Source organism: Gossypium arboreum, chromosome 2 (genome assembly GCF_025698485.1).
Source record: "Gossypium arboreum isolate Shixiya-1 chromosome 2, ASM2569848v2, whole genome shotgun sequence".
In the NCBI taxonomy this organism is placed as follows: Eukaryota; Viridiplantae; Streptophyta; class Magnoliopsida; order Malvales; family Malvaceae; genus Gossypium; species Gossypium arboreum.
Genome location: NC_069071.1, coordinates 35864 through 47167, shown reverse-complemented (window position 1 = coordinate 47167; position 11304 = coordinate 35864). Strand labels below are relative to the sequence as shown.

General features: G+C 36.3%; 2 protein-coding genes and 1 long non-coding RNA gene across 4 annotated transcripts; 1 reads left to right on the top strand and 2 right to left on the bottom strand.

The window, feature by feature from the left end:
• Positions 1-811: 811 nt before the first annotated feature.
• On the bottom strand, positions 812-5820 carry LOC108459084 (serine/threonine-protein kinase/endoribonuclease IRE1a-like). Its single transcript, XM_017758453.2, has 7 exons — positions 5299-5820; positions 4619-4853; positions 2937-4444; positions 2600-2772; positions 2077-2323; positions 1650-1953; positions 812-1183 (listed from the first exon to the last, which is right to left on the bottom strand). Exons 1-7 carry the CDS (start codon positions 5427-5429, stop codon positions 1052-1054), a joined length of 2730 nt encoding a protein of 909 aa, XP_017613942.1. The 5' UTR covers positions 5430-5820; the 3' UTR covers positions 812-1051.
• On the top strand, positions 5511-7244 carry LOC128285554 (uncharacterized). Its single transcript, XR_008276013.1, has 2 exons — positions 5511-5630; positions 5808-7244. It is a non-coding gene; the product is annotated as an uncharacterized LOC128285554 (long non-coding RNA).
• Positions 6554-10429, bottom strand: LOC108459092 (protein PIN-LIKES 7). Of its 2 annotated transcripts, none has more exons than XM_053023074.1 (9): positions 10197-10429; positions 8799-8878; positions 8373-8497; positions 8165-8286; positions 7880-8059; positions 7602-7718; positions 7412-7512; positions 7082-7320; positions 6554-7001 (listed from the first exon to the last, which is right to left on the bottom strand). In XM_053023074.1, the coding sequence occupies exons 2-9, from the start codon at positions 8846-8848 to the stop codon at positions 6877-6879; spliced, it is 1059 nt and encodes a 352-aa protein (XP_052879034.1). In that variant the 5' UTR covers positions 8849-8878; positions 10197-10429; the 3' UTR covers positions 6554-6876. The 2 variants fall into 2 exon arrangements, with proteins under 2 accessions (XP_052879034.1, XP_017613949.1); XM_017758460.2 differs by lacking the exon at positions 10197-10429 and adding an exon at positions 9092-9521.
• Between the last annotated feature and the right edge of the window lie 875 nt (positions 10430-11304).

The window sequence follows — 11304 nt, the reverse complement described above, 5'->3', positions numbered from 1 at the left end:
TTTAGTAATTATGACTCAAGTGGACAACTTTGATATAAAGACATAAGTAAATAGTAGAATTATAGATAATGTTATATATAAGCATGTTATACACTAAAAGCTAAAGATTCTAACAAATATATACATAAAAATGTGGAATGGAGAGGAGGAGGAGGAAAATATATGAATATATATATAGTAGATGAATTTGAAATATTTTGTAATGGTTATAGGTGATGGAATGATTAATCCACGTAAGTATGTTTTAAACGAATTGATAAAATAATAAGTAAATAATTATTAATTGATGTGATATTGAATTATTTGTTAAATTTTTATGAAGAATTAAATTGATTGACACAATTTAGAAATAAATATGAAATATACATAAAGTGGGTAAGTTAATTTTACAAGTGCAAGTGGATGATATGTAAAATGATGTGGTGATAATAACATCGAATACGTTTAGATAATGATATAAAATAAATAAATAAATAAAAATAAAGCGTGAAACTTATAGGAAAATAGAGACGACGTCACGATGACAAATCCGCCATGTCACAACGTGGAAACCCTACCATCACGAGGACAGTTCAAAAATCTTTATAAGCTTTACAATTTGTCCTTTAATCAATTCTGGATGTTTTAATGAGCTCAACTCATAATTAATTGTATGGTAAATTCAATTATTACTAAAAATTAGTTAATGATCTACATTAATTAAATAATATAATAAATTGATTTGAAATTTTTAGTAGTTACTTTGGCAATAAATATGACATCCTCATACTTTGATTCGGCGACCGGGTCAGATATGGGGTGTTACCTGCTCTACCAATCAAAAGGTTCCAATTTATTCACAGGGTCTTTAGTAAAAATTCATTAGCTCCACTAACAAATTGCAAATGAAAGAAAGAAAGATCAACTAACAAAGATACAAATTACATATTATTACTATTATTTACATAATTATATATACACTACCGGGAAATGAGATATTAGAAACATTGTCGGCCCTGCCAGCTATAAGTAGCACTTTTTGAAAGACCTCTTTAAACACCATAACATTGCTTTAAAAGTATTTCTGGAAGCATTCCTCTTCCCTGCAGCGGCTGCTAACAACTTTGTATACTTCAATAAAGAGTCTCGGGAATCGACTGGCAAAATAACCATAAAACCCTTCTGGAACCGACCCTACTAGTTCCTGCAATCAGTAGCAAAGGAAAATTTCTTAACCACAAGCAATAAATGTTCAGGGCACTTCATTCATGTTCTTAAGAGGTAACTTTGCATCTCCCATGTCACTCCAAACGTGCCAGATTGCTTTTTTATCCAATATAAATCATTATGATTATTGGAATAACGTAGTTTTTGTATCATTCAGTAAAAACACAGCTTCAAAAATTAATTCAGAGGAAAAGATAAACAGAAGAACGAATGCCTCAATGTAAAATATTTATATATCTTAAAGGAACGAATACCTTTACTAATTGAGTTCAAGATAATGACCATCTTAAACAATCAGGTTCCCTTTTCATTGTAAAATTTTTATATATCTAATACCTGACACAACTCATTGCCACACTATATCACAGATACCTTTCATTTATTCAACCAAACTCAATTAACAAGCATATTCTAATGAGCAACTGCTAGATTTAGATTCAAACCTGAATTTCTATGGGAAGCTCTCTATAGTGATGTGATTTGTTCCTCATGACTCGCAACAGATCTCGAACACTGTCAAACTTATAACGACGGTAATACCCAATGTTGGCAATGAATGCATGTTCCATTTTCTCATTCCATTTTCCACCAAGAGCCATTGGTGCAACACTCTCCAATGCTTTCAAGATGTCAGAGTCAACCTTCCTATCTTCTAATTCAACCCTATCACTTGTCTCTTGAAGAAAAGACAGTTTCATCTCACAACTCCAAAATAGAGGATGACGCAACACCTCCAATGCGCTTGGTCTGGCAGTAAATTAGAAATACTTGTGAACATTAAAAAGAGAAGTTTACTGCACAGCAAATATCAAGTTTATTGCACTTTCAGAAAATTTTCTAAACTTGACGGTAAGAAAACAATCATTATACCTCAATTCAGGCTCAGGATTCAATAAACAAGATATTAGATCCACAGCTTCAGGGATATGCTCCACTAGAAAAAGGTTCACTCGGTTGTTCACAACATTGATATCACGTTCAAGATGATTGCCAAACGGGTGCTTACCCCGAGTGATGCAGAAGAAAAGGACACAACCCAAACTAAATAAATCAACTGCACGTGTTTGGCGACCAAGAAGAAGTTGTTCCGGTGCTTGCCAACCTGAACTACCACAGCCTGCAATAAAATTTTTATATATCATCAAACAGTACTTTAGCACAAATAACTAGTTAAAAGTTCTAGAGTCAAACTTTTAAAATAGGCAGCAGAGCACATTAAGAAATCATAAGCTGAATTTCATTGGTTACAAATTTCAGAATGACCCAATAAAATATTTGGAAAAACTTAAATTCTAACCCTGGGGGAATATATGTACCACTAGGAAGCATATATTTCAAGAAATGAAGATAAATTATGAGAATAATGAATAAAGTAAACATTAAAGATGCTTACCAGTAGCATGGTGACCCAAGGAAGACCTATCCTCAAGAAGGCGCTTGCTAATGCCCATATCAGAAAGCTTTGCACACACTGTTTTTTCCTTAATTATTAGCACATTTTGAGGCTTTATGTCTCGATGAATTATTCCCAGATCATGCAAATGAGCAAGACCTGAAACCATATCCCTGTGTACAGATACAACAATGGAGGATGAAGAAGAAGTTGGACTAGATCAAATCTGAAAGTTACCAAGGTAGGAGATTACGATAAAGTCCACCCAGTAAATTATCAATCCGAAAGTAAATGAACAATCCTCATCATTTAACAGTTAACTGCAGCCCACACTAACCTCATCAGTTTTAGGAAGAGTTGTGACGGATGGCCATTTGCTTTCCACAAATTAAGATCCTGCATGGCACCTTTCACCAAATCCAGGTGAATTTTATGCTCAACCATTGCACGTGTTGCTGGGTCCTTGCTGAGGACTGAGTTTCCAGGTGTATCTGAGTAAATTTGAATCAAATCATCTAAACTGCAAGTGCAACGCTCCAGAGCAAGATACACAAAATCTTGATCATACTCCACACCATACCATCTAACAATATTCGGATGCTGGTCAGACACAATGAGATTTTGAATTTCTTTGAAAGCAACATCATGATGAGCTTGGACAAGACGTTTCACAGCAACTGCTCGGCCTTCATAGAATCCCTCAAGGATAATTGTACCATTGCTTCCTTTTGCAATTTCTTTGCTTAATACAATTAGCTTACCTATTCTACGTCCATCAAAGCTACCAACTAATTTATTAAGGTCCAGCAATTTTTCGTTGTCAGCACCAACAGGTGAAAATTCATCCTCGCTTCCAGATGATGTGTGCTGATCCTTTTTCTCAATAGAACCATTAATCTTCCCTGATCTTCGGGATTTCTTTCTGTTGGAGGATCCAATGTTTATATTAGCAACAGGCTGGTCTTTTAACGCAGAAAGCCTTTTAGCCAAAAGAACGTGGTTGATGACAAAGCCCACCAAAATTATGAAAAATATAAAGGAAAATACTACTGGATATTTGGAAAAAATGGCCTTGCCATGCCCATCAGCATGAGGTGTTCTCAGATCATGTACACCAAACATTCTAGAATCACTATTCTCCAAAGGAGGCTGAGGGACACTTGTTTCATTTTCATTGTCTTGAGACAAGTTCAATAATCTATCAACTTTGTGTGGCAATTGAAGCTTTGATTCTGGAGCTGCCACTAGAAGCATTTTCCTATTATGACGGTCATCTGATGTGCTATCAGGCTTGGCCAGTGAAGTAGGTGCATTAGAAGAAGACAATGGGAGCATCGGATCATCATGATGAGAAGTGCTTGTATATTCTGTCGTATTATGCTCTCGAATAACAATACCTTTTGATTGACATGGAAATGGCAAAACAAAGTCATTGCCAATTTCAGGAAATTCATAACTTGAATTCACAGTAAATTTAACATCCTGGCAAAGTAAAGCAGCCCCAATTTCTGAAACCATTAGACTCCATGAAACCTTGTCTGAGTTAGGATGAAAAGACTGCAGTGTGTAATCAGTCCTTGTGATGTGAAATCGCCGCTGAGCAATACTAGAAGCAGCAGAATTCAACAGCTCCTTATTACCATTACCGTTATCCGATAAAGGAGTCCCCTCTTTGTCGGGCTCCAGCGCAGATGGAGAATCAGGTGACCTATAAACATGCAGTAGCTTTCCAGTCATAGCATCTACCACATACACAGTTGTCCTCTTAGAGCCAACAGTGATTGCCCCTTCCTCGGATACATGGGGCATGTGTTTGACAAATTCTTCAACAGTTACAGGAAGTTTCTGCAAGTCCAACAACAAGATAAAGATTAAGATAGCTCTGACTCTGAGCAATGGCAAAAGAAAGAGTAATATTATGAAAAGCTCAAAACATGGTTCAATGTTACAGAAATTTTAAGAGGCAAAACCTACATGTACATCAGGAAAAAGGACTGAAGCAGAAAAGCTAGCACATACCATTTTATTAGAATGGGTTGCATGCGCGTAGAGTTCCCAATCATCTCCACAATCAATGAAGAAAGCAGTGATTGGTCGGGAGGCAGCTTCATTGCCATTATCCAATGTCGGAGGAGCCTGATAGGAAGAGTAAATGGGAGACCCGGAGGCAAATGACCAGATTACTCTCTTTGAGTTTATAGTCCTTAAAACAATGGTACCATCCGTTCTAGCAGCTAATTCTGTTTCTTGCTCACTGTTTCAGCCGTAGCAAGTATTGAGCAGCTGTAGTAATACTTTAGAAATACAATGCTAATATGTAGCATATAACAATGCGATTGTAAAACGATGAAGTACATGCATATATATCATAATCATCTTATCATAGGCCATCATTCATACGAATACTGATGAAACACAGGTTTAAGTTATTAGCTGAGAAAAAGACGAGGCGGGCAACTACCTTGAACAGGCAGTCCAAAAATAGCGAAATCAAAGATTTAAATAAAATAAAAAAAACGAAAATTCTACTGCTACAATTCTAAACCCATATTCTAAAGCTCGATTCATTATAATTATGATTATTACTATATTATGAATAAGTAGCAAAGCATTTAAACAATCCTTGTAGTCCATGATGATTGTCTGATTGGAATATAACAAACAAATTACTCTGAGAAAGAAAAGAAAAGAAAACTCACGAGAGAGACAAGAGCGATCTCCCCCCGGCTCTCAGGATTCCGGTGCTCTGGGCGTCCGGCACATGAATTGCGATGGGCGTGGAGAAAGCAGAGGATAGGAGAATCAAGAAACAGAAAAAAAGCAGCCTCATTTCTGAGATATTAAACGGACTTGGTTGAGGAATTTTATTTTTGTAGGTGGCTAGATTAGGTTACTTAAAGACCAAGACAAGACAAGACAAGACAAGACAAGACAAGACAAAGAGTTGCTTTGCTCAGAAAGATCCGCAATTCAAGGATCTCCGAGTGGCTGGTTTTTTTGGTTTGCTTTTAGGGGTTTTCTTTTTTGAACTGTAAAAGTCTTGCCTTTTGATTCTTTTATTCTAAATTTCTATCCTCCTTACTTTTCACCAATTAGCTAATTTTCAAACTTTACTTTCTAGTATAATTAAGCTTCTCTTACTAACACTGAAAATTGTTTTCATCTTTCTCCTAGAGAATTAATTCCCTCAAATCTGTTCTTTGCGCAGGAGAATACTACTTCATACCGTTTCTTGTGGTGGTTGATAGCTGACGGTCTGGAGTTTCCTGATTAGAATTTGAAAGGGTAAACGAACGTGTTGAAATTGAAAAGCTCAAATTAAGGATATGACGGGGGCAATTCTTAAGAGTTTAAACTTGGAAAACTTCTTTTAGAGCTAATGGCTTGGAAGCTTCAGCTTAAGGAGATAGTGAGAACTGCTGCTCATGTAGCAGTGGCTAGATAGGCATGGTAAAGCATCTTCAGCATTGGTCCTTCTACCTAAACTGCAAAAACTCTATTCCCAACATCATGCCCGGTCAACCAGCTATAATCAATCAAATTCCCCATCTCATGCTCATCTTTGCTGTGTTTAAATGTATGTGGGTACGACTCTTAGGACCAATCTAATCTTGCTAAAAATGTCACTTATTATTCAATATCATTGTTTCGGCATGCCTAACATGGCCTAATGATTGTTCTTGCTTTACACTAGAATATTATGGTGTCACTTTTAACAAATTCTTCAACTGTGGACGAACCCCGCATATTGTAACCTTTTTTTTTTTTTGAGAGAAATTTAGCATGATTTGGTCATTTTCTGGTATTGTTAAGAGAGATGGTACGAGAAGAGCCAGCTATGTGACAAAAAGCAGAGGTCCCCAGCAATAAGCAGGGTCCTCATCCTGATTCCTATGGGTAAGGTATTCTGAAAAAAAAAATTCAATCCCGAATTGTCGAAAGAAGGACCAAAAATGAAAGAATCCAACTAGGATGACATTGAAATGAATACCACACAACTGTAGCTATTACATTAATTTTACATTCAAATTCCATGCGAAATGTACTTGCTCCTCCCGCAGGGCCAGAACCCAGAAACACAACATAAACAAGGCTTCTTTCTTTACTTGACAAAAGATCTTCCTAATTCTTGTCTAATCGCTCCTCTCTCACTTCACAAGCATGTATGTGTTATATAAAAGAATAAGAGGGTACAAAAAATCGATTCCCGAGTTCAACTATTTGATATGAATAGAAGGGTTTTTTGAGCAACTGGAAAGAGCGGAGTAGTATCTTCATTAGGTCAAGATCCACATGAAGACTGTTGACCAAGACGTGAGTGCTAAAGCAGCAGCCAAGTATGTCCACAGGAAGAGGACCGAGCACTCGTCTTGACCCACATCAAACAGCTGGGCCATGGTACCTGAGCGCAATTATTATGCATTTTTAAGAGCCCGTATAGTATTAAGTAATGTAATGAACTGAAGCGGTTTGGTTACTTACCAATATTCATGGCTGGTGGCAGAGTAAACTGAACCATGAGCACGTAGCGGAACAAAGGGTCGGGCGGTAGGAACCCAAGGTCCCCAGCTGCTTTAACAATAAAAATACCAACAACCGGTAGTATAATGTACCGAACACACACCACTCCCATGATAACCATCGGCTTAATTGTTGACGAACGCAAGCCTTGAGTCAAGTTGGCTCCTAGTATGAGGGTGATACAGGGGATCGTTGCATCCCTGCATGCATGGAGGTGCTTTTACTAATCAGTTACCAACGGACCAAATGTTTATATTTTATGAGAAAATTATTAAGTGAGAAGTAGCGTACCCTAACAGTTTAATCGAGTCTTGGACTACCCGTAGTGGAGCCCCCGGACCAATTACAAGGTTTCTCAGCCAGTCGATCGCTCCAAAGGTGAAACCGAAAATCTGATTAATCAAGTAACGAACTTTGTTAACATATAGAAATTGGAGGAGAAAATAACAGATGAAACGTTATATACATCTAAAAAACTTACTGCACCAAGTGTTGGCGGTGCCATGAGCTCTTCCAAAATCTGATGAAGAAATCGCACTACTTGACGCCACAACGGTGCATTCCCTTTTGCCTTTGGGCTAGTGTCTTGGGGTGCCTTCTGCGATTGGAGTTATTTCAAAGGCCAAGAAGGTCAGTAATCTAGTGGTGCTTTACTATATCCTATCCTATGTGTCTCTAGCTTATACCAGAACCAGAACAGAAATTGTTCTGTTGGGTTCCGAGGATCTTCAACACACTTTGGTAGTTAGTAATACTTACCACCAATATGGCCACTTGCTCTTCACTTTCTCCTTTCAGAAGCTGACTTTGGGGTGTAGCATCCAAGTTCTTGTTGGGTTGTTTTGAACTGAAATCCTCAGCTGCTTCATCATCTCTCAATTTCAAAGATGAAGCTCTTATCATGTGGAAAGTGATAGTCCAGAGGTAGAAACCACCAAGCTGCATCCAAAGCATATATATGAATATGATTGATCAAAACGATTAAACAACTAATTCCTGCAGCAGAACGCTGACTGTTCATAAAAAAATATGATATCACATTACCGCCATGGAGAAAGATGCATATGAAAGTCCAATTCTGGTGCAAACATTAGTATCCCCAAATGGGCTTCCATCCTCATTACAGATTGCAGGGACAACTATAAGGAGAAGATTTCCCAAGTTCCCTAATTCAAACAAGAATTTATTTTTTAAGTATAGAGTAGCTTGAAGGGGGCTTTAACAAAACTAAAGGTGTGTGCGTCAACCTTACCAGATGAACATGTAGCAATGATAAGACCCTCCAGATAGGGTTTTGGTTTCAGTATCTTAACCACGATCCACCCAAGAATTATTCCCACTAGAAAGGTGAGCCCGATGTTTACAGGCATAAACCACCTGTCAATTTAATGATCAGATTCAAACGAAGCCACATTGATACAAAAGTTTTCATGAGTATATGTGTTTTTTCTCTGCTTAATCGGCACTTTTGCCTTTAGTGGAGGGTTCAAAAATTAGCCTTTGCATCAATAGATACAGAGAGAACTTTATATGATGCATCTCTCATATCAATACTTAACGAGTACTTTTTCAGTTTTTTTTTTTAATTTCAACTTTGTATGGTAATTAAAGTGAGAACGCATACACACACACATATATATATATATACAGAGAGAGAGAAAGAAGTATTGTATCTCACCATGAAATGATGTCTTGGAGCGTGACAGTCTTGGCAAGACTTGCAAACATGAGCGAGGGGGTAAACACGACGAACACGATCTGCGTTAGTTACAGAACATAAATCGATGTTTTCATAGTGGACTGAATTTAAGACGGATAAATAAGAATGACTACCTACCAACGGGTTAAAAAACAACATGATAAATGCAACGAATCTTAGAGATTAATATTAAACATGCATATATGTAAATATTAGATTTTTAGCAACATTAACATATAAGAGTACACAAAATGAAAACGGTTAACGAGTACCCTATTCAAGGATCTCCGGATGTCTACTGGGAGAAGTTTGCAGTAATCAGTTGCCATGAAAGCGCCCAGCAAACTTATTATAAGCACTTGTAAAATTGGCATGGAAGCCACCTCAAACAATGTCCAGAAACCCATGTTTTAGAGCTAGCTAGCTAGCTAGCTAGCTATACCTTTTCTTGTTTTTTGGATACACAGAAATATAAAATTGGCGTCTCAAGTATGTTGATGATCACTGTGTAGGAATGTGTATCCAAGGCTAAAGAGAAGAGGAAATTAATCAAGATCCTGGGAAGTGGGAGCGAGTGCCAAGATTTAAAAAGGACAGGAACATGTGATTAAAAAGAGGAGATTGAAATTCCAAAGAGATATGTGAAAGAATATAAATATGAGGAGGAGGAAAGAAAGGCGAAGGTAGGCCTAGCTTAGAATATACATGCATGTAAAATATGTAACGAGTGGGCCACCCTGTCTCTTGCTTTCTTTCTATTTACACCGTCGAAAAGTGATGATTGGATTACTTGAGAAAAGGGAAGTGAGACAGTTTTGGTCATGGCTTGCGGGATGCCCTTGCCTTGTCTATGATTAATGTAAAAAGTCCAAATCTTGAGAATGACCAGGTCAGAGGCAAAGACACCAAAGAAACCTAACATTGCCCTCCCATATCAGTGCATGTGCATGTTATTTACCGGGTTTCTTTTTCCTCCAAACTAGTTTAATTTCTCTCAAACCCTACCTCTAACTAGCAGCATTAGGAGCTGTATATTATTATTTCTTCAACCCATTTTAAAGTTTATATATCTTTCAAAATAAAATTACCCTAAAAGTTTATATTAATTTAAACTTACCCTTAACTCAAAATTTTTTATTTATTTCACGCATCTCAAAAAAATTAAAAATTAACGAAAATCATGTTCACCCTCTCAAATTGCATTCCAATCCTCCCACAAAAATAATAAGGGCAAGAGTTTTTGGTGTACATGTGCAGGGTTCCAAGCCATTAAGACATGAAAGTAGCAGCCATTATCGAAAAAAAAAAACCAAGCGAAATGGTAAGCCAGAGAACAACTCAAAACAAACATGAATCATGTGAGTAGATTAGTGTTACTTTGATTACAAAACTCAAGATGGCGGCTGCGGACAATGGTCAACGGGGACAAGCTGCTGACTCGCATTTCTTTATTATTATTCACTTCACCTTTTACCAAAGTTAAGGTGAGGTGAATATATAATAGGTGGAAGCATCATCAGATGAGCTAACCTGGGTTATGATTTATTTTAAAGATTAAGGTTGGAACAATTTGCAGGTCTCCGCGTCTAATTCACCCATCTATTACGTACTATAAGCAGGAATACAACTTTTACTTGCAATTTGCAATTATAATGATAATAATCTGGTGCTGATGGAATCCCTTACATCACAATTTGGAATTTTCTTCTACTTTCAACGCCAACTACAACTAGATGCAAAATCAAACACAAACACTATGAGATATATTTGTTACGGCAGCTAGCTACGAGACAAAACTAATGAAATTAATCTACTTAGTTAACGGTATTTATCTAAATATGTAACTTCTTTTGAAGCAATAATACTTTTTTTATCTAATTTTATTTTTAATAAAAATTTTGAAAATTCTTATGTCATTAAGATTTCAATTGATTAATGGAATTTCTTTATTTTGGATTAGTAAAACATTTCATTTATTGATTTCAACATCGTACAAAGGTTGCTAGTATGATAATATGGAAGAATATAAATTTCTTTTGCCTTTCAAGAGTCTTTCTTGGAATTTTTTAGAAATTATTAAGATTTCATTATGCTGGGCAACACAATATAATTTAGCATAAAGTTGGGTCAAATTAGCGAGAGCACCTTAGACTATGATTGTAGTTTAGGAAATTTGAAGAATAATAGGATTGATGCATGGTAGGTTTAGGAAATTAGATTAATTAGGTTTCTTTGTACAAAAAAAAATGAAATAACAATATTGTGGTCGTGGGATGTTTTATTATTTATCAAAATTGAACTTATGGAAAAGTTGGTTTTAGAATATACTTTTAAGAGTATTTCAATATTTATAGATGTAAAATTTTGTTAATTATGTTAAATTTTCATCATCTATTAGAATCTGTATAACTATTATGCAATTATTAACTGACAGACCTCAACATGAGTGTCAAGTTACTTGTAAAATAAATTAATGTATTTATCC

Excerpts from the sequence above, each read along its gene's own strand:
- LOC108459084 (XM_017758453.2), bottom strand. The coding sequence starts at position 5,429 with ATGAGGCTGCTTTTTTTCTGTTTCTTGATTCTCCTATCCTCTGCTTTC. Across the intron at positions 4,854-5,298 it reads AGATCGCTCTTGTCTCTCTC|TGAGCAAGAAACAGAATTAG; the intron begins GTGAGTTTTCTT and ends CGGCTGAAACAG. Across the intron at positions 4,445-4,618 it reads CAACCCATTCTAATAAAATG|AAACTTCCTGTAACTGTTGA; the intron begins GTATGTGCTAGC and ends TTGGACTTGCAG.
- LOC108459092 (XM_017758460.2), bottom strand. The coding sequence starts at position 9,226 with ATGGGTTTCTGGACATTGTTTGAGGTGGCTTCCATGCCAATTTTACAA. Across the intron at positions 8,879-9,091 it reads TCCGGAGATCCTTGAATAGG|ATCGTGTTCGTCGTGTTTAC; the intron begins GTACTCGTTAAC and ends TAACTAACGCAG. Across the intron at positions 7,719-7,879 it reads AGCAAGTGGCCATATTGGTG|AAGGCACCCCAAGACACTAG; the intron begins GTAAGTATTACT and ends CTCCAATCGCAG.